At 52.4% G+C, this 25,240-nt stretch overlaps 1 protein-coding gene across 7 annotated transcripts in view; it reads left to right on the top strand.

Annotated features, from left to right (window-relative positions):
- The window catches only part of PLD5 (phospholipase D family member 5), a 70,759-nt gene that overhangs the window by 26,248 nt on the left and 19,271 nt on the right, over nt 1-25,240 (top strand). For 2 of the 7 annotated variants that reach the window (XM_039914820.1, XM_007672433.4), the window contains 3 exons: nt 3,426-3,594; nt 5,903-6,017; nt 16,002-16,129. In XM_039914820.1, coding sequence (XP_039770754.1) covers nt 3,426-3,594; nt 5,903-6,017; nt 16,002-16,129 — 412 coding nt within the window. Of the gene's footprint in view, nt 1-1,867; nt 1,937-3,425; nt 3,595-5,902; nt 6,018-16,001; nt 16,130-25,240 lie in introns of those variants that run through there. The other 5 variants (XM_029047565.2, XM_029047568.2, XM_029047564.2 and 2 more) reach the window with 4 other exon arrangements.

The raw sequence follows: 25,240 nt of genomic DNA, 5'->3' as shown, positions 1-25,240 counted from the left end.
GAGAATGCCCAGTTCGTCCTTCATCTTACCTTTTAATCCATCCATCCATCCATCCGACAGTCAATCAACAGTGTTTGCTGAGCGTTTTCTTTGACGCAGAGCACTGCGCTAAATACTCGGTGGATGCAATAGAGTTGGTAGGCGTGATCTTTAAATTTGCCTCAGAAGCAGCACGGCCTAGTGGAAAGTCTACGAGTTTGGGAATCAGAGGACCTGGGTTCTGATCTCAGCTCCGCCACTTGCCTGCCGTGGGGCCTTGCGCAAGTCTTTTTTGCAGCTTCCTCAGCTGCAAAAGGGGGATTAAATTCCAGGTTTTCCTTCTACTTCTGTGAGCCCCGTGTGGGATGGGGACTACTTCTCACCTGATTATCTTATATCTACCCCAGCACTTAGTACAGTGCTTGGCACATAGTAAGCGCTCAGTAAATGCCATGATGATTATCTAATAACCAAGTAATTAAGACTTTTGTAAGTTCTCCCTCCTACTCCCTCCAACTTAGACTGTAAGCCCTATGTGGGCCCTGATTATCTTGTATCTACCTCAGCAGATAGTCCGGGCGTGACACACAGTAAATGCACACCATAATTATCATTACTCTTCTCCCTGGTACTGCATTTATTCCAGAGACCCACTCACAAAAATTGCCGAGAAAGATCGCTCTCGACTGCATTCTCTGGTGGATCCAAGTCCAATTTTCAGCCAGCTTCCTATTTTTTATGGTATTTTTTGAGCACTTACTGCATGCCAGGCGCTGTACAAATGCACTGGGGTAGATGCTTCATTGAAAGGATACGAGTCAGATACTTTCTGCATCCTTCCTTCTCCTAGTGGGATTAGGGATTCAGTGTTACTTTGCCATACCACCAAATGGGAAGGACCACTGAAGTGGATGGTCCATCTTAAGGGAAGACAGGGGTTAGTGGGAAGGGAGAATTCCATAACCCTCAGCCCCTCTGCCACATGGGGTTCACAGTCTAAGAAGTCGCTTCACTTCTCTGTGCCTCAGTTCCCTCATCTGTAAAATGGGAATTAAGACTGTGAGCCTCACGTGGGACAGGCACTGTGTCCAACCTGATTAGCTCGTACGTACCCCAACACTTAGTACAGTGCCTGGCACTTAGTAAGCGCTTAACAAATACCATTTTTTTTTAAAAAGGGAGGGAACAGTTATCTTTATCATCTTATAGAGGAAACTGAGGCCCAGGGAGGATAGATAAATGACTTGTCCCGGGTCAGTGGTGGAGCGGGGATTAGAACCCAGGTCTTCTGATTCCCAAGCCTGGATTTGTTTTTCCACTAGACCACGCACTTTCCATTCGGATCAATCAATCAATCAATCGGTGTTATTTATAGACACAGTGTGCAGAGCACTGTATTAAGCACTTGGGAGAGTTCGATACCCACAGACTTGATAGGCACATTCCCTGCCCGCAGCGAGCTCACGGTCTAGAGGGTGAGACGGACATTCATATAAATCAAGAAATAACGGACGCGGACATAAGTGCTGTGGAGCCGAGGGTGGAGTGAATACCAACGGCCCAAAGGTCACAGATCCAGGGTATCCACCACTGTGGTACTTTAAATCACCCGGAAAGGAATAAATAAATGATTGAACTCAACTGTGCCTTCCCTGGGGGTAGCTCACCCCACCAAACGAATCTCTTCACTGCCTTTTATTTCCTCTGGGAAGCTGAATGTGATCTCGTTATCAAAAATTGATGCCAAATTCCACTTCCTGCCCAGAAACGAGGGAGAAGCAATCCAGCTAGGTTTCCTGGGAGAGATCAACCTTTTCTGTTCATTTTTGTTTTTCAGTCAGGACCTAATCAGAGCGGCTTTACAAACCCTATATTTCACCCGCCACATTGGAAGAGACGAACACATCCCTAGCCTCAGCTGGTCAGGAGTTCTTGAGGGAAATCAGAACTTTATTCGGTAGCTTTTTTTTTTTTTTAATCTTTGGTTTAGTGTGAGGTCAATATGCCTCTCTGGTCGGGCAGCCGGTACTAAAGAATACGATCGTCCTTGCCCTTGGGTCCAGTGTGCTATCGCTCGGTTGTTACGGAGAAAATTGTTCCCAACGGGTCAGTTCTGCTTTCTGCTGACTCCTGAGCCGGCCAGCCGAATAATCAATTCGTCGATCCATCCTATTTCCAAGCATCACCTGTTTAGCCAGAGCACTGTTCTCAGCTTACAACAGAGCCCTTCTGAAATTACGTCTCCAGGAGGCTTTCTCCGATTAATTTAGACTCTCGTTCAATCGATCAATCATATTTACTGAGTGCTTACTCTGGGCGGGTCGCTGTACTGAGCGCTCGGGAGATTATAATGCAACAGAGTTGGTAGATGCGTTCCCTGCTCCCAGTGAGCTCACAGTCTAGACGGCGACACGGACATTAAAATCGATTATGGGTCTGGGCGTAAGTGCTGTGGGCCGAGAGTGTGGTGAATGAAGGGCTCAGATCCAAGTGTTAAGTCTCTCCCCACGTTTTCTTCCAACTCCCACGTTAAATTTTCACAGTTCTTTAGTACTTAAGTACTCACAACCTAAAAATAATCATTATGGTGTTTGTTAAGCACTTACTATGTGCCAAGCACTGTTCTAAGCACTGAGGTAGATAGAGGGTGAGCAGGTTGGCCCACTTGGGGCTCCCAGTCTTCATCCCCATTTTACAGATGAGGTAACTGAGGCTCAGAGAAGTTAAGTGGCTTGCCCAAGGCTGCACAGCAGACAGGTGGCGGAGCCGGGATTAGAACCCACGACCTCTGACTCCCAAGCCCGGGCTCTTCCCACTAAGTCACGCTGCTTCTCCGTAGTATCTAGTACCTCGTACCTGAAATACTCCGGTATTTCTTCTTGACTGTACCTTCTTTGAGTGCCTGCCTCCCCGGCCAGACCTCGAGCTCCTTGAGGGCAGAGATCGTGTCTATTACGGCCGTTATACTCACCAAGCTCTCAGTACAGTGCTCCGCACCCAGTAAGCGCTCCGGGAATTTGAGGTAAGAGACACGCCGTCCCTGTCCTCGAGAAGTGAACGATCTAACTGGTTCAAGTCACTTTTTGGACAAAGGATTGACCTGTGAGAGGTTTGGTAAACTAGCAGACAACCGCACAGCCTAGTGGAGACTACGGGTCCGGGAGTCAGCGGGACCTGGGTTCTAATCCCGGCTCTGCCACTTATCCGCCGTGTGACCTTAGCTTCTCCGGTGCTCGGTTTCCTCTTCTGTAAAATAAGGATTAACTGTGTGAGCCCCACGTGGGACAGGGACTGTGTCCAACCTGCTTAACGTGTACCTACCCCAGCTCTCAGAACAGGGCTTGGCACATAGTAAGCGCTTACCTAGTACCATGATTATTCATCTCCTGAAGCCCTACCTTTTACCGCATTCTCAAAATGTCTTCTCTTGAAAAATCTCATCCAAGGATCACGCTGGTGGAAAACATTCCCGAAGGCCTTAATTATTCAGAAAGTGCCCTGTTCCATCTCCCGCTCTTCCAAGGCTGGTGGAATTTGCTCAACATGGCCAAGAAGTCTGTCGACATTGTCTCCTCCCATTTTAATCTCAACAGCAGTTACCCACTGGCGCGTCAGGTAAGGTGCATTCTGGGCTGCCCCGACTGTTCCAGAGAAGCGGCGTGGCTCGGTGGCAGGAGCCCGGGCTCGGGAGTCAGAGGTCGTGGGTTCTAATCCCGGCTCTGCCACTTGTCAGCTGTGTGACCTTGGGCAAGTCACTCACTTCTCTGTGCCTCAGTTACCTCATCTGTAAAATGAGGATTGAGACCGTGAGCCCCACGTGGGACAACCTGATCACCTCGTATTCCCCGCCCCCCAGCGCTTAGAACAGTGTTTTGCATATAGTAAGCGCTCAACAAATGCCATTATTATTATTCCAGGCTTTTGTTCTTCAATTATTCATTCATTTATTCAGTCAACCGTATTTACTGAGCGCTTACTATGTGCAGAGCGCCGTACTAAATGCAACATAGCAATATCGCAGACACATTCCCTGCCCACTGCGAGCTTACAGTCCAGAGGGGAAGATAGGCGTTAATAGAAATAAATAATTTAGAGATATAGACATAAGTGCCGTGGGGCTGAGAGCGGGGGATGAAGAAAGGGAGCAAGTCAGGGCGACGCAGAAGGGAACGGGAGAGGGGAAAGGAGGGGTTAGTCAGGGAAGGCCTCTTGGAGGAGATGGGCCTTCAATAAGGCTTTGACGTAGGGAGAGTCATTGCCTGTCGGATGGTTTGGCGTCTCTCTCCCTTCCTGTTTCCGGCACTTCCTTGCCCTGCTCCATCCTCTGCAGTTCTGAGACTGTAGAATTGAGCGGATTTGGGCATCTACAGCTTTCTCTGTTGATGGAGTGCGAGTTTTAGCTCCATCATCAGACTGTAACCCTCCCAGAAAGGGCGACAGTAAGATCTAGTGGAAATAGCACAGGAATAGGAATCAGATTTGATGCCCAGCTCTATCATTGGTGACCCTGGGGGTGTCACTTAACCCCTCTGGCCCCCACTTTTCTCACAACTTGCTGGGCACGCGAATTCCGTCTGATGCAAACTCGCACGGACAATTCTGACAACCAGAAATTGTACCCGGGAACATGTAGACCCAACCTTTCCCTTGGCATTTGGGATGTTAATTTGATTTCTACACCCAAACCTTAAAGCAATGGTGCCAGATTATTTGTGTAATCCTCAGAACAATGGTTCCGTGGACCTGGACCACATCCCGGCTCCGCCACTTGTCTGCTGGGTGACCTTGAGCAAGTCACTTCACTTCTCTGGGCCTCGGTTCCCTCCTCCGTAAAATGGGGAATAAGACTGTGAGCCCCGCGTGGGACGTGGACTGGGTCCACAGTGATTAGCTTGTATCTACACCGGTGCTTAGTACGAGGCCTGGCACATAGTAAGCACTTAAAAAATGAAAATAACAATAATTGTTGTTATGGTATTTGTTAAGAGCTAGCTATGTGCCAAGCACTGTACTAAGAGTGGGGGAATATTCCAGATAAGAAGATTAGACACACAATCCCTGTGCCACATAAGACTCGCAATTTAAGTCGCAATCTAAGTTGGAAGACAACAGTCCAGTGATTTCCCCCCCATACAAAAATGGGAAGGAAAGTTTTCACATCTCTATTCTTCCTGCAAATGTAACTGAAAGTTCTGGAAGACATTTCAGCCCCGAACACTTTCATTCCCAAAGCTGGATGGTAGCAGAAGATGGCGTCAAAATTCACAGCTCTCACTCCATGAATACATTAAGAAGCCTCTTCCCTGTGTGCGCGTGTGTGTGTGTGAGAGAGAGAGAGAGAGAGAGGCAGATACGTCGTCGTCATTTGTTTCTGATGCAGCCGAGCCCAGCAGATCCTTAAATGGAGATTGCAAATAGCAGACTGATAAATAGGACCCGATCAGGAAAGCAGACTGCCTTTTCATCATGGCGGCTTCCCGGAGGAGAGGGGGTAGGCAAATTAAATCGTTGCTCTCGGCCAGAGAAGAAAAGCCATTCGCCACTTTCTCAGTTGCCCGTTAAATAGCTTTTCGTCCGTAAATCCTACGTGTAGACAGAAGTCTGTAACGCTCGTTGCGGGCGGGGAACGTGTCCGTCTACTGCTCTGTTGTACTCCCCCAAACGCTTAGTACGGTGCTCTGCACACAGTAAGCGCTCAGTAAGTACGGCCGATCGATGATCTTGCCTTTCCTCAAGTGCTTAGCAGACGGTCCGGCACCTAGTGAGTGCCTGTCGCTATTAATCTTGTCGGTAATTTTTTACCGATATCATCGTAAGCTGGAGGCAGTTTGAAATCTAATTGTAAAATGGTCTTGATTTTCATCTGTGAGAGAGCATGGGGTCTAGTGGACTGGTCACCTCTGGGTCTTAATTTTCTTCCTAGGGTCGGCGTCTCTTGGAAAAACTGTTCCAGCTGGCTGCCCGAGACATTGAGATCAAATTAGTGAGCGATGTGCTAACTGCTGATTCAAAGGTATTAGAAGACTTGAAGTTAAAGGGTAAGACCAAGGTTGATACGTTACTTTATTAGGAAGTGGTCATCATCTTTCAAAGTCTAAAGTTGCTACAGATGTGGGCAGGGAACGTGACTGTTATATTGTCATTCTCTACTCTCCCAAGCGCTTAATACAGCGTTTTGCACACAGTAAACACCCAAGTACCAGATTTAAAATGACTGGCGGGTATCAGATTTATAGCATCCGGCCTCCCTGATGTTTGCCGGGAGGAAGAGGTGAGAGGACGTGAATGAATTAGAGATAGTAGGCTGGATAATGATGATAATGATAATTACGGAATTTATTAAGCGCTTACTATATGCCAAGCGCCATTCATTCATTCAGTAGTATTTATTGAGCGCTTACTATGTGCAGAGCACTGTACTAAGTGCTTGGAGTGTACGGTTCGGCAACAGATGGAGACAATTCCTGCCCAGCGACGGGCTGTTCTAAGTGCTGGGGTAGATATAAGGTAATCAGGTTGCCCCTCGTGGGGCTCACGGTCCTAACTCCCATTTTACAGATGAGGTAACTGAAGCCCAGAGAAGTTAAGTGGCTTGCCCAGGGTCACACAGCAGACAAGTGGTGGAGCAGGGTTAGAACCCGCGTCCTCTGACTCCCAAGCCCGGGCTCTTTCCACTAAGCCTCATCCGATTGATGGTATCAATTGAACGCTTACTGTGTGCAGAGCACCGCACTAAGCAATACAACAGCGTTGGTAGACTCATTCCCCGCCTAGAAGGAAGTTACAGTCTAGAGAGGGAGGTAGACATTAAAATAAATTACAGACAGGGACAAAAGTGCTCTGGGGCCGAGGGGGGAGTAAATACCAAGTACTCAAAGGAAACCGAGTCAAGGAACTGGCTCTCCTCTCCCCTGGAACACCATCCTTTCCCTTGTCCAACGCAAACCGGAATCAGATCTAGGAACTGTTTGTTTCAGGATTCGGTTTATGTTGAGAGAAAGAGAGAGGGGCGGGGACGAGAAAGTGAGAGAAGGTGGGAGGAGGGAAAGAGAGAGCGAGACAGGGCGTAGACACGTACGCAGATTGACCTGTGGTTGCCAAGTGGGCTCTGTCCACTAGACTCTGCTGCTTCTCCCCCTCTCCCTCCTTCTCCTTTTCCCTGTCTTCCTCTCTCTTTTTCCATCCCTCCATCCCGCCGCACTGCCCCAGCTCCACGGGCCCCTAATTCGGCTTTCCTCTTCTCCCGCTCCCTTCTGCGTCGCCCTGACTCGCTCTCCGTACTCATCCCCGTAGCGCGTACGTCCCGATCTGTCATTTCTTTATTTCTGTCGATGCCTATCTCCCCCTCTAGGCCCCAGGGTTGTTGTGAGCAGGAAATGCGTCTACCGTCATGTCATGCTCTCCTGTTCCGCACGCAGTAAGCGCTCCGTAAATAGGATGGATTGACTGGGTCGGCCATTCCCAGCAGGGGCCGGACCGTGGTTCTCTTCTGGAAGTTCGGGAAGAGGGAGCGACTTTCCCGAAATCCCGGAGAGCTGGGACTGCGGCTGTTGATAGCAACTGTGTAGACCTTCGGCTCAAAGCAAAAGCAAGGGACTGGACTGATGATAATAATAATGTTGGTATTTGTTAAGCGCCTACTGTGTGCCGAGCACCGTTCTAAGCGCTGGGGTAGGTACAGGGTCATCGGGTCGTCCCGCGTGAGGCTCGCAGTGAATCCCCATTTTACAGATGAGGTAACTGAGGCACATAGAAGTCAAGTGACTTGCCCACAGTCACACAGCTGACGAGTGGCAGAGCCGGGATTCGAACTCATGACCTCTGACTACCAGTAGAGCGCTGGGAGCGGAGAGTTCAGTACGTCTCCCTCTTCCCACTGTCTTACTGTCGGAGGTGCTCGGAGACCGCAGAGAGCATATCGGAAGCTACAGGCTGGCACCGGGCTCGGTTTAGATTTTGGGCGCACCCACGGGGAATCTCTCTTATTCTATAGTCGTTGTGGTCCTAATAGTCCTGGGAGTCAGAAGGATCTGAGTTCTAATCCCGGCTCCGCCACTTGTCGGCTGCGTGACCTTGGGTTAGTCGCTTCTCTGGGCCTCGGTCACCCCGTCTGTAAAATGGGGATTAATGCTGTGAGCCCCAGGGGGGGATCAACCTGATTAGCTTGAATCTCCCCCAGAGTTTAGGACAGCGCTTGCCACGTAGTAAGCGCTTAACGAATAGCGTCATAGTCACACCTAGTGGATAGAACACACGCCGGGGAGTCAGAAGGACCGGTGTTCTAGTCCTGGCTCCGCCATTTGTCCGCTATGTGACCTTGGGCAAGTCGCTTCACGTCTCTCGGCCTCAGTTCCCTCGCCTGTAAAATGGGGATTGAAAGCGTGGGCCCCGTGTGGGACAGGAACTGTGTCCAACCTGATTAGCTTGTATCCGCCCCAGTGCTTAGAATAGTGCCTGGCACACAGAAAGCGTTTAACAAATACCACAATTGTTATTAGAAACAGTGGTATATTAATAATAATAACGTTGGTATTTGTTAAGCGCTTACTGTGTGCCGAGCACTGTCCTAAGCGCCGGGGGAGATACGGGGTCAGCAGGTTGCGCCGTGCGGGGCTCACATTTTTAATCCCCATTTTACAGATGAGGTCACCGAGGCACCGAGAAGTGAAGTGACTGGCCCGAAGTCGCACGGCTGACGGGTGGCGGGGCCGGGATTAGAACCCATGATCTCTGACTCCTAAACCCGGGCTCTTTCCACTGAGCCACGCTGCTTCTCTGGATTAAGCGCTCACTCGGTTCAGAGCACCGTACTAAGTGCGGGGAGAAGAACGTATAGACGGGAATTAGACCCAGCTCCTGTCCCTCCAGGGACTTACAAACTACTCTGCTCCCCCAAGGGCTTAGTATAGTGTTCTGCCCACAGTAGGTGCTCGGTAAACACCGTCGACTGATTCAACGTGGATGATCCCAGGCTGATATTCCGCCTCCAGGAATTTTTCAGAGATCCCGGCAGACGGTGGTTCTGTATCGTACCCGTGGGTTCCGGAAACTTTTTTTCTTCTTTTGGCTGGGACACTGACCATACGTTACCCCGGGTTTGATTTGTGTTGCTGTGATTTCAGGTTGAAATCTCTTATAATCATAATGATAATGTTGGTATTTGTTAAGCGCTTACTATGTGCAGGGCACCGTTCTGAGCGCTGAGGGAGATACGGGGTCATCGGGTCGTCCCGCGTGAGGCTCACGGTTAATCCCCATTTTACAGATGAGGTCACTGAGGCCCAGGGAAGTGAAGTGACTCGCCCACGGTCACGCGGCTGACAGGCGGCGGAGCCGGGAGTCGAACCCGTGACCTCGGACTCCCGAGCCCGGGCTCTTTCCACTGAGCCGCGCCGCTCCCCCTGAGAAATGGCCTAGATTTTGCACCTGCAGCAGAAACGCACACTGAGTAATCGGTAGTATTTCTTGAGCCCCCACTCTGTGCCGAGCACTGTACTGAGCACCTGGGAGAGTCCAATCGAGGTAGTAGGCATGATCCCTGACCTTAAGGAGCTTCCGGTCTATTGGGTGCGGAGCACTGTACTGAGCACTTGGGAGAGTACTACAGAGACAGTAGACATGATCTCCTAGAAGCTCGCAGTCCAACCTTGGATCCGCTGGATGAGTCGGGAAACCCCATGAGCTTTCTACAATTCAGCTCCGACCCGGCTCACGCCGAGGTAGAAATCTTCCAGCCGACGGCCGGGCAGGCCGGCTCATCTGTTCCCTTTCTCATTTCCCTCCTCCGGAGCGTGGAGAGACTCACGGGGCGGGAAGGGTTCTCGACCGACTGCCGCTTACGCCTCCGCCCGCCTGCACGTTGACTGATGAGTCTGCTCTCCGGTTAGTAGGAGAAAGTCTGCGTTGTAATGTTGTCTTGTACCTCGCTTTGTCACGTCGCGAGCGATGACGGCTGCGGTTCAGTGATTCTTTGGAAATTTCACGCTCGAAAGCGATCTTCCTATCATGAGGTCGACGTTCACCCGGCGTGTCTGTTTTCTATCTCCCCTGGGTTCTCCCCCTGCAGAAAACAAGCGCGCTGTAAAATCGGAGAGGAGGCTCGAGCAGCTGTCAGAGTCAAAGGGGGTTCTTTCTCCGTGGAAAGGAGCCTGTATTTTCTCTGGTCCTCCCCCGCCCCCCCCCCCCGCCCCCGTCAACCACACCTCGGCAAACCTGGCTTCTCAGAGCAACTTGGAATCTCTTGTCAGAACGCACAGGCCGAGGGTGTCAGTGGGTCTGTTGTCTCTCTTTGGCCGACATGAGTCTGCCGCGCCGTGTAACTGGAGTTTCTCTCTCCCCCTCTCCTTGAAAAACTCTCCCGGCCCCTTCAGGGAATCAATCCGTCCGTTAATTGCATTTATTGAGCGCTCGCTGAGGGCCCTAGACTAACCCCTTGGGACAGCACAATAGAGTCGGAATCCCCTCCCCTGTCCTTCCTCCCTCCGGCCCTCTGCCGCCTGAAGCTCGACCCCATCTCGTTTTCAGCTGCAAACGGCTGGTCCTGCAACACAGATCTAGCTTATCCTAAATTTCCGTCTCTCAGTCGATCACCCAGTCGTATTTATTGAGCGCTTGCTCTGTGCAGAGCACCGTGCTAAGTGCTTGGGCGAGTGCGGTATAGGAGAGTTGGTAGATACGTTCCCCGACCCCAAGGAGATTACGGTCTAAAGGGGAACGGCCCCTCCAGCTGACTGTACCCCCAAACCCCCTCCCCCGGATCCTTCCTTGGTGACACCCCCCCCCCCACAACACCCCATCCCCGCCCCCCCCCATCCACCTCCCCGTCTCCCCAAGTTTCAGAGAGAAATCAATCCATCGATCATATTTGTCGAGTGCTTACCACGTGCGGAGCGCCGTACTAAGCGCTTGGGAGAACACAATAAAAGAGAGTTGGCAGACGCATTCCATCCATTCATTTATTCATTCGATCGTTTTTATCGAGCGCTCACTGGGTGCAAAACACCGTACCGAACGCTTGGGAGAATACAGTACGACAACAAACGGACATACTCCCTGCCCAAAATGAGTTCCCAGTCTAGAGGAGGAGCCGGACATTAATACACATAAATAAATTACAGATATATGTACCGTGGAATACATATGGTATTCATACCCCTACACTATTTGGGTCCCGATTCTGGAGAAAGACCAACTTTGGGTCAAGGCAGCCTGAGTTTCACCCCGATTGTGTAATTCGGCAAATCTCTTGATTCACGGGGGAATTGGAGGAGAATGGAAATTTGGTCCCGCTCGTTGGAGATCTTTACGTTGTTATTCCAGGATACTTGACGGTGTCAGGTGAGGATGTTCGCTCCTTTCTATTCCCGTGAAATGTTTCTCAGTGGAAAATCTGTTCACTTCTTAGATCTCTGTGTTGGGGTTGGAGGGGTGACGTGTGTGTTGCGGGGGGAGATGGGCTCTTCAGGCCTGGAGAATTATGCTAATTAGTAAACGACGATGCAGGAACATTGAAAATATGAAATGCCATATAAATGCTAATTCTTTTAGATTTACATAGGGCTTTTCATCCAACGGAAATGGATGTAATAACGTTTCTGGAGTTAGAATAATTTAAACTGCTGTACTTTTAACGTGCCCCTCTAGAGATCAGAGAGGCTTACCTTGCAAGGAACTTTTTAACTCAAACCTTTTTACATTACTAAGCAGCAGGAGTACAGAGGTGGGATACCAGGAGTGCGTTGAATTTGAACTTTCCTTCTCCTCTAAAAAGTCCACGTCACCTCACCCAGGTAATGTGGCTCAGCCTCAGACTGTTCCTCCAACGGAAAAAGGCCTCATATTGGCTTCTTGCTCAATGGGTGGGATTTATTGAGCACCTCCTGAGTGCTGTGCACTGTTCTGAGCTCCGAGAGGAGCAAGATGTACGTTCTCTGCTCTCGAGGAGCTTAGAGTTGCATGCAAGAGACTAACAAAATCTACTTGCCGACGGTGAAAGCAGAAGGAAGAAGGACGTAGCAGGAAGTAGAACTAATGCAACAGGATGGGATCGCCGAATGTACAAAATGTACAAATAAAAAACGTGCACGTGCGCACGAGGGCCGATGATGGGGATAAGATAAATAAGTGCTAAGGGTAGGTGAAGTTGCTTCTGGGGCACTCTCCCAAGCATTCCGCACAGTGTTTCCCACTCAGAGGGAGCTCAATCAACACCACTGGTGAATATCTATTAGGTAAATATTCCTATTCTCTACTATTTCCCCTACCCCAATCTACTTTAACGTCTCTCTCTCTCCCCGTAAACTATACCCAGGCATCGTGTCTACACCCCGTTGTACTTTCCCAAGCGCTCAGTACAGCTCTCTGTCCGTAGTAAGCACTCAATGAATACCATCGATCGATCGATGGAGGCGGACCCGTGAATCTGGAGATTACCGAGGCCAAGTTCACAGTCAGTCAGTGGCATTTATTGAGCGCTTACTGTGCGGAGCACTGTACTGAGGGCTTTGGAGAGGGCGATATAACAATAAAGAGACACGTGCCCTGCCCACAGTGAGCTAATCTTTTGTGCGTTCTCACTGAATGGGTACAGATGGTCCCCTTCTCGGCTTTGGGAAATCATCCGCGTTCGAAGTTCGGCTCTCCCAACCTCATATTTGATAGCAAGCGCGTCATCAAATTCCGTTTGCAACAGATCGGGGCCGGTTTGGAATGAACCGGGCGTCTCCATTATCCTATTTTCCCGAACCTTCGCAGACTGGCTACGGGGCGTCCTAAAGGATGGCTTCGTCCTGCCTCGCTACGGGAACAGCCGCATGGAAAATTCCAGCCCGCCCTCCGGCCTAGTTAGCGAGGGACTCGGAATTATCTGAACAGACGAGTTTTGGCCGTGGACCGAGGAACGGTGGAGGTGATTGTAAAGCTACCCAGAAGCAGGCGGGGAGTAAAATGAGATATTCGGAGGGTGTCCTACCCTGCGCGCAATTGAATTTGCAAGCACTAAGTTAATTTCAGCCGCTCGATTGCTTGGGAATTTTCGGCCCCGGGGAGGACTTCTAATGGCCTGTCGAGGAGGCCGGGCCAGGTCACATTTACTCGCTGAGGGAACGTGAATGCAGATTGGAAAGAGAAGCAGTGTGGTCTAGTGGATAGAGTACGGGCCTGGGAGACCGAAGACCTGGGTTCTAATCCTGGTTCTGGCAATTGCTTGCCGTGTGACCTTGGATGAGTCACTCCACTTCTCTTTGCCTTGGATTCCTCCAAAGAAAAATGAGGTTTCAGTCCTCCTCCTTTCTACTTAGACCGCGAGGCCCACGCGCGACAGCGACTGTGGTCCAGCGTGTTAAACTCGAATTTACCCCAGTGCTTAGAACAGCGCTCGACACATAATAAACGCTTAACAAATACCGTGGAAAAAAAAAAAGTCCTGGGCTTTCCCTTCAGCGGGGAGGCTCCTCGAACCAGCGTGGCCTAGTGGAAAGAGCGTGGTACCAGGGCAAGAGAGTCGGGTGGTAGTCGACCGGGTTGCTGTGTGATCAAAGTACCGTGGCCTAGTGGATGGAGATGGGCCTGGGAGTCGGGAGGACCCGGGTTCTATTCCCAGCTCCACCACTTTTCTGCTGCGTGACCTTGGGCAAGTCACTGTACTTCTCTGGACTTTGGTTACCTCATCTGTAAAAATGGGGATTAAGACTGTGAGCCCCGTGTGGGGAAAGGAACCGGGTCCAATCTGATTAGCGTGTATTCATTCATTCAATTGTATTTATTGAGCACTTACTATGTGCAGAGCCCTGTTCTAAACACTCGGGTAAGCACCATACAACAATAAACAGACTCATTGCCTGCCCACAGTGAACTTAGAGTCTAGAGGGGGGAGTCAGACGGTGCTTGACACATAGTAAGCGCTCAACCAATACCACAAAAAAGAGAATAACAGTGATGCTCTGCCCGCCCAGTCTGAAGTTGGTAATAATAACCATGAAATTTTTTAAGCTCCTACTACGTGCCACGCACAGGAGTAGATTTGTCTTATGCTGTCGAGTCGTCTCCGACCCATAGCGACTCCACGGACACGTGTCTCCCGGAACGCCCCGCTCTCCATCTGCCGTCGTTCCGGTAGTGGATCCATGGAGTTTTCTTGGTAAAAATCTGGAAGCGGTTTACCATCGCCGCCTTCCACACAGTAAACTGGAATTGCCACTCTCGACTCTCTCCCGTGCCTCTACCGCCCGGCACAGGTGAGTTTTGACTTGTAGCCGATTGCCCTCCGCTCCCTAGCCGCCGAGCGAGCCAGGAATGGGACGCGTAGGACTCTGCTTGACTCTCCCTCCCGTAGTAGAGGACTGAAAACTCTCCAGGTGCCATCCTGAGAGGAGGCTGGAGTAGATACAAAATCATGAAGTTGGACACCAATCCTGTCCCACGTGGGCCAGGTATTGAATCCCCATTTTGCAGGTGAGGAAACTGAGGCGCAGAGAAGTGGAGTGACTTGCCCAAGGTCCCACAGCAGGCCAAGTGGCAGAGCCGGGATTGGACTCCCAGGCCTGCTCTCTTTCCGCTGGGCCGCACCGAGACGCTTCGACCTGCCCTCTCCCTGACGGGGATGTGATCTGTGGACGGGTTCTCGCGTCGGGGGGGGTCCGTCCTCTCCTTAGGTCAGTTAGTTGATCGTATTTCTGGAGAAGTTACTGCGCAGACCACTGTTCTAAGCGCTTGGGAGAACACGATACAACAATAAACAGTCACATTCCCTGCCCACAACGAGCTTACAAGCCAGGTGGCGAGCTGTGGCGAGAGGGACAGCCCGGCCTGTTTGATCGGCCATCTGAAAGACCCAGGAGAGGAAATGGGGAGATCCGTGAGAGGAAAGGAGAGCAGAGCAGAACGTTTGTATGACACTGAATTTGCGGTGCCCACCCTCTTGCTGGGCTTGCCTATTTTTAGTAGTTCCATCGTGTCTCTCGGGCACGTGCTGGACCGTGGCGACAAGAGCGATTTCTGAAGCGCCTTTTCATCTCCGCTCAAAGACACTTTTGATTCTGGAACGAAAGGTCCCGCTGGGGAATGGCGAAGCTCTCCCACCTTCTCCCTCTTCTCCACCCCCCCGACTTTGGGATTTTGTTTTTTAAATATAAATGTCACCCGAGTAAAGGAAAGATTCCTCGGGGATGGAAAATGGGAGTGGGTAGAGATGAAAGGGCATGGCCTCTGAGGGAAAGCCCACTGCTGAGAAGCAGCGAGGCCTCGTGGATAAAGCCAGGCCCGGGAGGCAGAAGGACCTGGGTTTGAATCCTGGCTGTGCCGTGCGACCTTGGACGGGTCACTTCACTTTTCTGGGCCTCAGCTACCTCATCTGTACAGTGGGGATTAAGAGTGTGAGCCCAACGTGGCACAGGAACCGCGTCCACCCTGGTTAACTTTATTATTAAGTCCTCTTGAGAAGGGAGATGGGGGAGGTAATTCCTGTAACTAGACTGCGTCTTCATCTCTTCAAAGGCGGTGGTGCTGTCGATCGATCAAGATTGTAAGCTCGCTGTGGGCAGGGAGGGTGTCTGCTAATTCCGTTCTCTTGTACTCTCCCCAGTGCTTACTACAGTGCTCCGCACATAGTAAGGGCTCAATAAATACCGTCGACGGATCGATAGAGTGCTTACTCTGCGGAGTCCAGCACGCTGTCTTCTGACCGATTTCGCCCAGCCGCCGCTTACCGGACGGCAACGTGTCCTGCCGCGTGTCTGTCGTCGGCACTCGGCTCCCGGTTTTCACCGGGGACGTGGCGTGACCTTCGGATAGAACCGCCCGAGGAACGGCTCCCGGGTGGCGAGGAAAGACGGGGGTGAGGACGGATCTCTGCCGGCACGGCGCCTCCCCGGAGAGCCCGGGGACGTCGGTGCCGAAGAGCAGAGCTTCCCGAGGCCTCCAGGGATGCGAGAATGACAACCGGCGCTGGGTGTGCAAGACGTCGGGCCGTTCCTGAGGTCGGCGAGGGAGCGGGCGCCTTGACCCTCCTCTCTTTGACCTTCCAGGGGCGGAGGTGACGTACATGAACATGACGGCTTATAACAGGGGGCGGCTTCAGTCTTCCTTCTGGATCGTCGACAAGCAGCACGTCTACCTTGGCAGCGCCAGCTTGGACTGGAGGTCCCTCGGACAGGTAATGGATCCGTTCGGGCCCGCCGCGTGACCTTGGGCAAGTCACTTATCTGTGCCTCGGTGTCCTCATCTGCGAAGTGGGGCTCGAGACCGAGTCTAACCTGATCAGCTTCTGTCTACCCCAGTGTTTAGTACAGTACCTGGCACGTAGTAAGTGCTGCTTGGCCCAGTTTCTGGCACGTAGTAAGCGCTTAACAAATACCACAATTACTACTGTTACTGTTATTACTGATTATGCGTTTACCGTGTGCCGAGGACCGCGCTGAGGGCTCGATAACTGAACTCTACCAGTCCAACCCTACACCTCCCGGGACCACAGTGGAAGAGGTAACCCCAAACCTACCACCTCCCGATATTATTATTACTGTTATTATTATTACTCGATAAGGCTTTGACGGTGGGACGAGTGATGATCTAGTGACTGCCTCACATAGGGATGACCTGCTTTGTAAGAAGCCTTGCAGGGAACCAGTAGAAATCACTTCACTTCTCTCTGCCTCAGTTATCTCATCTGTAAAATGGGGATTGAGACTGTGAGCCCTACGTGGGACAGGGACCGTGTCCAACGCGATCTGCTCGTATCTACCCCGGCTCTCAGTACAGTGCCTGGCACATAATTAATTACTTATTATTATGGTATCTGTTAAGTGCTTACTATGTGCCAGCACTGTTCGAAGCACTGGGGTAGATACAAGGCAAGCAGATTGTCCCTCGTGGGGCTCACGGTCTTCATCCCCTTGTTAAGCACTTACTTTGTTCCAGGCGCCGTTCTAAGCTCTGGAGTGGATACAGACAAACGAAGTTGGACACGGTCCCTGTCCCGTGTGGGGCTCACAGTCTCGATTCCCATTTTACGGATGAGGTAACTGAGGCCCCGAGAGGTTAAGTGGCTTGCCCAAGGTCACACAACAGACAAGTGGCAGAGCCGGGGTTGGAACCCACGACCTCTGACTCCCAAGCCCGGGCTCTTGCCACTAAGCCGCGCCGCTTTTTTTTATATTACCTAGCGAGCGCTTCAGAAATACCATAACAACAATAATAATAATAACCACGATCTCCTGGCTTAGCCTGTTTGCTTGGCCTCCTCCTCTCTCAGACCGACATTTACTTCATCACTTATGGTTCCGAAACCCGCTTCCTCTCCACTGTACAAGCGGCGGAACGGCCCCGTGCTTCGTCCGGAGGCAGCCGGACGGCCCCAGAATCGAAAATCAGGCCCGGTTCGCGGGAAAGAAAAGAAATCGACTGCCAATGCAAGGAAGAACATCCGTGGTTGTCGGGGAGCCCCTGATGCAGGAGATCGACGGATGGCCTAGATCGATTCTGAAGATTACGATCAGCGTGGCCTATTGGAAAGAGCACGGGCCTGACGGTCGGGGTTTCTGGGTTCTGTTCTCAGCTCCACCACTTGCATGTCGGGCGACCCCGGGCGAGTCGCAACCTCTCTGGGCCTCGGTTTCCTCATCTGTAAAATGAGGCTTCGGTGCCCGTTCTCCCTCCCTCCTAGATCGTGAGCCCTATGTGGGATAGGGATTGTGTCCGAATGGACTATCCTGAACCTATCCCGTTGCTCGGCGCAAAATAAGCACTTAAATACTATCGTTATTGCGTCGCTATTTTAAAAATAACAATGATATAATGATGATATCGGCCGGTTCTGAATAATGGTGATGATATGATAATGATGAGCACCTGGACTGTTTGGAAAGGAGAGCTGTAAAAAATCAAAATGCGATGAGATGGAATTCTTTCGGTAGAGCTCTGAGCTACGTGAGATTGCACATTCAGCTCAGCTTTGAATGAGAGCCAAGGCATCTGAGAAGTAGGCAACTAGAGCCTGGGAGTCAGAAGGACCTGGGTTCTAATCCCAGCTCCGCCCCTCGTCTGCTGTGGGACCTTAGGCGAGTCACTTCGCCTCTCTGTGTCTCAGTTGCCTCATCTGTAAAAATGGAAATTCCGACTGTGACCCCCACGTAGGGCAGGGACTGTTTCCAACCCGATTTTTGCATCCACCCCAGCGCTTAGTTCAGTGCCTGGCACGTAGTAGGCTCTTAACGAACCCCGTTCAAGGAAAAAAAAGCAACAAATGGAGGCACGGAAGGGATAACATTGCAGGTTAGAGCCCAGATTAGAACCCAGGTCTCCTGACTCCCTCTTGCATGTTTCCATCTTGGTTTAGCATTTTTAACATTTTTATTCCCTCACAGACAACATTTCATTGCACTGGCCTAGAAAATCTTCTCGGTGAAGCATCTGAAACATTCCCACTTGGTCCTTTAAAGGATGAACTGCTTTTTGTGGGAAGTTATGCGAATATCTCACGGCCTTTCTTTGATGACATCTGCTCTGACCGCGGCAGATTGTTGACGGCTCTATTAAGGAAGATTTATTTAGGCGGATTTCACTTGCCCATTTCTTCGTGTTTTACGGCTTTCGTGTTTTAACGGAGAACACCGTAATATATTAATACAATGAACTGCAAGAATTCTTCCATCCTGGCCCACGTAAATCACGCCGTGGGCCTCCAGTGATAGAGCACACACATCTATTACCGTAATTAGCTGTCGCTTTATTCCTCTGTCGTCGGGCTTGTTAAAATCACCTCTCGGAAAGCAGCGTGGCATAGTGGGAGTCGGAGGACCTGGGTTCTAATCCTAGCTCTGCCGCTCTGCTGCGTGACCGTGGGCGAGTCTCTTCGCTTCTCTGTGCCTCAGTGACCTCATCTTGCAAATGGGGATGAAGACTGTGAGCCTCACGTGGGACAACCCGATTCCCCTGTATCTCCCCCACCGCTTGGAAGAGTGCTCTGCACGTAGTGAGCGCTTAACAAATGCCGACATTATTGTCAAGTGCTTATTATGTGCCAGACACGCTACTAGGTTCCGGGGTAGATACGAGCAGATCAGTTTGGACGCGATCCATGCTCCACATGGGGCTCACGGTCATAATCCCCATTTTACAGATGAGGGGACTGAGGCCCAGAGAAGTGAAGTGGCTTACCCAAGGTCACGCAGCAGACAGGTGGCAGAGCCGGAATTAGAACCCCGGGCTCTAGCCACTAGACCACGCTGCTTCTCTTGGGGGCTAGCAGAGGAATATTTTCTCCCAGTTTAACCTAGGAGACTCTCCTCAGGAAAAGGTGCAATCGTTCAAAGCTACTTTCCCAGAGGGAAAATGCCCTCAATAAAAGCGTTAGCAAATTATGGAGTCATTGGCATAGCAGGGTTCGGATTGCAAAGGGAAGCATGAGATGCTTTTAATGGCATTTCTTCCCCAACTAGGGATCGCATACCGTTGGAAAGGCTCTTGAGAAATCTCTACCTGCCTCATCGTGAAAAGCTGTGGTGGTCTGGGACACAAGAATCCCTGCCCACAAGGAGCTTTATTCAAGTTCCGATGAGCGCTAAACTACTGGCAAATATAATAATGATAATAATGTTGGTATTTGTTAAGCGCTTACTATGTGCGGAGCACCGTTCTAAGGTCTGGGGTAGATACAGGGTCATCAGGTTGTCCCACGTGAGACAACCAGTCTTAATCCCCATTTTACAGATGAGGTAACCGAGGCACAGCGAAGTGAAGCGACTTGCCCACAGTCACACAGCTGACAAGGGGCAGAGCTGGGATTCGAACCCATGACCTCCGACTCCCAAGCCCGGGCTCTTTCCACCGAGCCACGCTGCTTCTCTGAGCTATGCCGCTTCTGATATGCAGCAGTTGGGAAGAAATGATGGTGCACAGATTATCTTTGGCTCTAAATCTCTTTCAAGGGCTTAAACCTTTAAACCATTCTAGTGAGGGGTGAGGCCGGCAGGCTCATAAACACCTTTTTGTAATAATAAGTGGTCAATTCAGACATTGATTCATTCGGGAGTATTTACTGAGTGCTCACTGTGTGCAAAGCGCTGTACTAAGTGCTTGGGAGAGGACGATATCACAACAGACACATTCCCCGCCCACGACGTCAATGAAGGAAAGGTAGATAGAGTGTGGGTCTGAGCGTCAGAAGGACCTGGGTTCTATTCCTAGCTCTGCCACTTGTCTGCTGTGTGACCTTGGACAAGTCACTCAACTTCTTTGGGCCTCAGCTACCTCATCCGTAAAATGGGGATTAAGGCCGTGAGCCCCGTATGGGGCACGGTCTCTGTCCGAACGGATTTTCTTGTATTCATTCATTCATTCAATAGTATTTATTGAGCGCTTACTATGTGCAGAGCACTGTACTAAGCGCTTGGGATGAACAAGTCGGCAACAGATAGAGACAGTCCCTGCCGTTTGACGGGCTTACAGTCTAATCGGGGGAGACGGACAGACGAGAACAATGGCACTAAACAGCGTCGAGGGGAAGAACATCTCGTAAAAACCGATGGCAACTAAATAGAATCGAGGCGATGTACAATTCATTAACAAAATAAATAGGGTAACGAAAATATATACAGTTGAGCGGACGAGTACAGTGCTGTGGGGATGGGAAGGGAGAGGTGGAGGAGCAGAGGGAAAAGGGGAAAATGAGGCTTTAGCTGTGGAGAGGTAAAGGGGGGATGGCAGAGGGAGTAGAGGGGGAAGAGGAGCTCAGTCTGGGAAGGCCTCTTGGAGGAGGTGATTTTTAAGTAAGGTTTTGAAGAGGGAAAGAGAATCAGTTTGGCGGAGGTGAGGAGGGAGGGCGTTCCGGGACCGCGGGAGGACGTGACCCAGGGGTCGACGGCGGGATAGGCGAGACCGAGGGACGGCGAGGAGGTGGGCGGCAGAGGAGCGGAGCGTGCGGGGTGGGCGGTAGAAAGAGAGAAGGGAGGAGAGGTAGGAAGGGGCAAGGTGATGGAGAGCCTCGAAGCCTAGAGTGAGGAGTTTTTGTTTGGAGCGGAGGTCGATAGGCAACCACTGGAGTTGTTTAAGAAGGGGAGTGACATGCCCAGATCGTTTCTGCGGGAAGATGAGCCGGGCAGCGGAGTGAAGAATAGACCGGAGCGGGGCGAGAGAGGAGGAAGGGAGGTCAGAGAGAAGGCTGACACAGTAGTCTAGCCGGGATATAACGAGAGCCCGTAATAGTAAGGTAGCCGTTTGGGTGGAGAGGAAAGGGCGGATCTTGGCGATATTGTAGAGGTGAAACCGGCAGGTCTTGGTAACGGATAGGATGTGTGGGGTGAACGAGAGGGACGAGTCAAGGATGACACCGAGATTGCGGGCCTGCGGGACGGGAAGGATGGTCGTGCCATCCACGGTGACGGAGAAGTCTGGGAGCGGACCGGGCTTGGGAGGGAAGATGAGGAGCTCAGTCTTGCTCATGTTGAGTTTTAGGCGGCGGGCCGACATCCAGGTGGAGACGTCCCGGAGGCAGGAGGAGATGCGAGCCTGAAGGGAGGGGGAGAGGACAGGGGCGGAGATGTAGATCTGCGTGTCATCTGCGTAGAGATGGTAGTCAAAGCCGTGAGAGCGGATGAGTTCACCGAGGGAGTGAGTGTAAATGGAGAACAGAAGAGGGCCGAGAACTGACCCTTGAGGAACTCCAACAGTTAAAGGATGGGAGGGGGAGGAGGCTCCAGCGTAGGAGACCGAGAATGATCGGCCAGAGAGGTAAGAGGAGAACCGGGAGAGGACAGAGTCCGTGAAGCCAAGGTGAGATAAGGTATGGAGGAGGAGGGGATGGTCGACAGTGTCAAAGGCAGCAGAGAGGTCAAGGAGGATCAGAATGGAGTAGGAGCCATTGGATTTGGCAAGAAGGAGGTCACGGGTGACCTTAGAGAGAGCAGTCTCGGTAGAGTGGAGGGGACGGAAGCCAGATTGGAGGGGGTCTAGGAGAGAATGGGAGTTAAGGAATTCTAGGCATCGATTGTAGACGACTCGTTCTAAGATTTTGGAAAGGAAGGGTAGTAGGGAGATAGGACGATAACTGGAGGGGGAAGTGGGGTCAAGAGCGGGTTTTTTTAGGATGGGGGAGACGTGGGCGTGTTTGAAGACAGAGGGGAAGGAGCCCTTGGAGATCGAGTGGTTAAAAATAGAAGTTAAGGAAGGGAGGAGGGCAGGGGCGATGGTTTTAAGAAGGTGAGAGGGAATGGGGTCCGAGGCGCAGGTGGAGGGGGTGGCACTTGCGAGGAGGGAGATCTCCTCTGAGGATACTGCAGGGAAGGATGGGAAAGTAGGGGGGGGGGTTGTTGGGGGGGAGGGGAGAGGCAGAGGGGTGACTTTGGGGAGCTCAGACCTGATCGTGTTGATTTTCGTGAGGAAATAGGTGGCCAGATCATTAGGGGTGAGAGATGGGGGAGGGGGAGGAACAGGGGGCCTAAGGAGAGAGTTAAAGGTCCGGAACAATCGGCGGGGGTGACGGGCATGGGTGTCGATGAGGGAGGAGAAGAAGCTTTGCCTGGCGGAGGAGAGGGCAGAGTTAAGGCAGGAAAGGATAAATTTGAAGTGTGTGAGGTCGGCTCGGTGCTTGGACTTTCGCCAGCGGCGCTCAGCAGCTCGAGCATAGGAGCGTAGGAGGCGGACGGAGGAGGTGATCCAGGGCTGTGGGTTAGTGGCGCGAGAGCGGCGGAGGGAAAGGGGGCGAGAGAGTCGAGATGAGTAGAGAGGGTGGAGTTGAGAGCGGAGACCTGATCGTCGAGAGTGGGAAGAGAGGACAGGGCGGCAAGGTGAGGAGAGATGCTATCGGAAAGACGGATGGGATCGAAAGAGCGGAGGTCTCTGTGGGGCAGTAGCGAAGATTTGCAGGGGGAGGGAGTGTGAGAGATGAGGCAGGTGAGAAGGTTATGGTCCGAGAGAGGGATTTCAGAGTTGGTGAGTGAGGAGATAGTGCAGCGGTAGGAGATGACGAGATCGAGGGTGTGACCGAGTCGGTGAGTGGGCGCGGTATGGTGGAGGAGGAGGTCGGCAGAGTCGAGGAGGGATAGCAGGCGGGCGGCAGAGGAGTCGTCGGGTACGTCCGTATGGATGTTGAAGTCTCCAAGGATCAGAGTGGGCAGAGAGAAGGAGAGAAGGAAGGTGAGAAAGGGGTCAAGGTGGTTGAAGAAGTCGGAGGTGGGACCGGGAGGGCGGTAGATGACGGCGACAAGTAACTGGAGTGGGTGGTAGAGGCGAATGATATGGGCTTCGAAGGAGGGGAAGGAGAGGGAGGGGGGAGGAGGGATAGTGCGGAAGCGGCATCGGGGCGAGAGGAGGAAGCCGACGCCTCCTCCCTTACCGGTGAGTCTGGGGGAGTGGGAGAAGGAGAGGCCTCCGCCGGAGAGAGCGGCGGCGGAGACCGTGTCTTCGGGAGAGAGCCACGTTTCCGAAAGGGCGAGGAGGAGGAGAGAGCGGGAGAGGAAAAGGTCATGGATGAAAGGTAGCTTGCCTGTAACAGAGCGGGGGTTCCAGAGGCCACACTTGAAAGTAGCTGTGGGTGCAAGGGGAGGAGGGGGGGAAGGGCGGGGGGAGGGGAGGGTTTGGATGGGAAGGAGGTGGCGGGGCCCTGGACGAGGAGAGGGGGATGAGGGGTGGCGGTGGGACAAGAGGACTGGGATGGGGCGTGGGTGGGGAAGAGAGAAGGGGGGAGGGGGTGAAGAGGGGGTTTGGTGGGGGGAAGAGTAGGGGGAGGGGGAAGAGGGGTAGCGCTGGTAAAGTGGGGTTCTAGGGCGGGAGAGAGGAGGGGGGGAGGAGACAGAGGAGAGAGCGGGAAAGAGCTGAGCGAGAGAGGGGAAGGGAAGGGGAAGGGGAGGATAGGAAGGGGCGGGAGGGGGGAGGGGGGAGGAGGGACATGGCGAGGCCAGAGAGGTGGGTGGCAGCACTGACAACAATAAACAGTAATAAACGAAATCGGTAATATAGCAACATGATACAATATGATACAATACAGTGGTGCTAATATAGCAACATGATACAGTATGATACAATATAGTCGTGTTAATAAAAGGGGTGATGACCAGGGTCGGGGGTAGACTCGATTAAGGGGCGACCTGATCAAATTCAAAATCTGACGACAATAAACAATAAAAAGCGAGATCGCAAATATAGCAACATGCTACAGTAAGGCACACTACAATAGTGTTAATAAGCAGGCGATGACCAGGGTCGGGGGACGAGCCGACCCTACCCGATCAGACTCCAAGTCAAGCGGCCAGCGGCCGAGAGAGTCCCAGAGCTCATGACCAAATAACCCTGTGGCGGCGGGGGGCCCTGAGGTTGTCCGGGGTGGGTGGCGGCCGTAGGCGGCGGCTAAGGTAAGGTAACATGGTGAGAACAAGTACCTCGTCGCCTGGGGTGGGGGCGGGAGAGATGAATCACCTCAAGAGGGAAGAGGGAGTGAGGCCTTCCCAAAATGGCCGCCTCAGGCAGAGTGGGGGCTTCCTAAAATGGCCGCCTCGGGCGGAGTGGGGGAGCGGTTGGGGAGCACAATGTCCCCGGGCCCGAGCAGGGGGACACAATGTCCCCCGAGGACACAATGTCCTTGGGGCCGAGAAGGGGAGCACAATGTCCCCAGGATCGAGAAGGGGAGCGCAATGTCCCCGGGCCCGAGCGGGGGGGGGCGGGTGGACTGGAAGCTGGTGGCTGGGGGTCTGTGGGGGCGAAGATCCGTAGTGTCGGAGTTCCCGAGCGGGGGTGCGGAGATCCAGGTTGTGAAAGGCTGAGGCGGGCGTGGGTCCGGACGGTCCGAGGCTCAGCACCCCGGTGGAGGCGGAGGAAGCGCAGATGAGTCAGCGAGCGGTAGGCGAAGGGGGGCTTGTCGGGAATCGGGGCAGGGGCCGGGTGGGCCGAGGCTGCGCCTCAGGGGAGCAGAGATCCCGAGCCCACGAGGTAATGGCTCCAAGGGTCTGGGCGATGACAAGGCTCAGCTTCCCGGGAGAGGGGGGGTGGTCTCGGCGTGGATGAGTCGGCGGTCGGCGGCCAAAAAGCCGCTAAAGTCGGCGGTCGGTGGCCAAAAGGCTGCTAAAGAGCTAGGCTGGAAACGGGGGGCAGGCAGCCCAAGGAACCACCGCCTGGGAGGAGAGCTCCATCGAGTGTAGTGCCCGGCACATAGTAAGTGCTTAAAGAATACCATTTTTAAAAAAATGGAGGCAGGGAAGAGGCTGAGTGATAGACTTGGAGTCAGACAAGCTGCTGGCCGAGCTGAGCTCCGCCAGGACTCTTCATCCTCATCATCATC

The sequence above is a fragment of the Ornithorhynchus anatinus genome, chromosome 19, assembly GCF_004115215.2.
Source record: "Ornithorhynchus anatinus isolate Pmale09 chromosome 19, mOrnAna1.pri.v4, whole genome shotgun sequence".
Classification (NCBI taxonomy): domain Eukaryota; kingdom Metazoa; phylum Chordata; class Mammalia; order Monotremata; family Ornithorhynchidae; genus Ornithorhynchus; species Ornithorhynchus anatinus.
The sequence above is the reverse complement of the archived record's forward strand: the minus strand, read 5'-3'. Positions and strand labels throughout refer to the sequence as shown.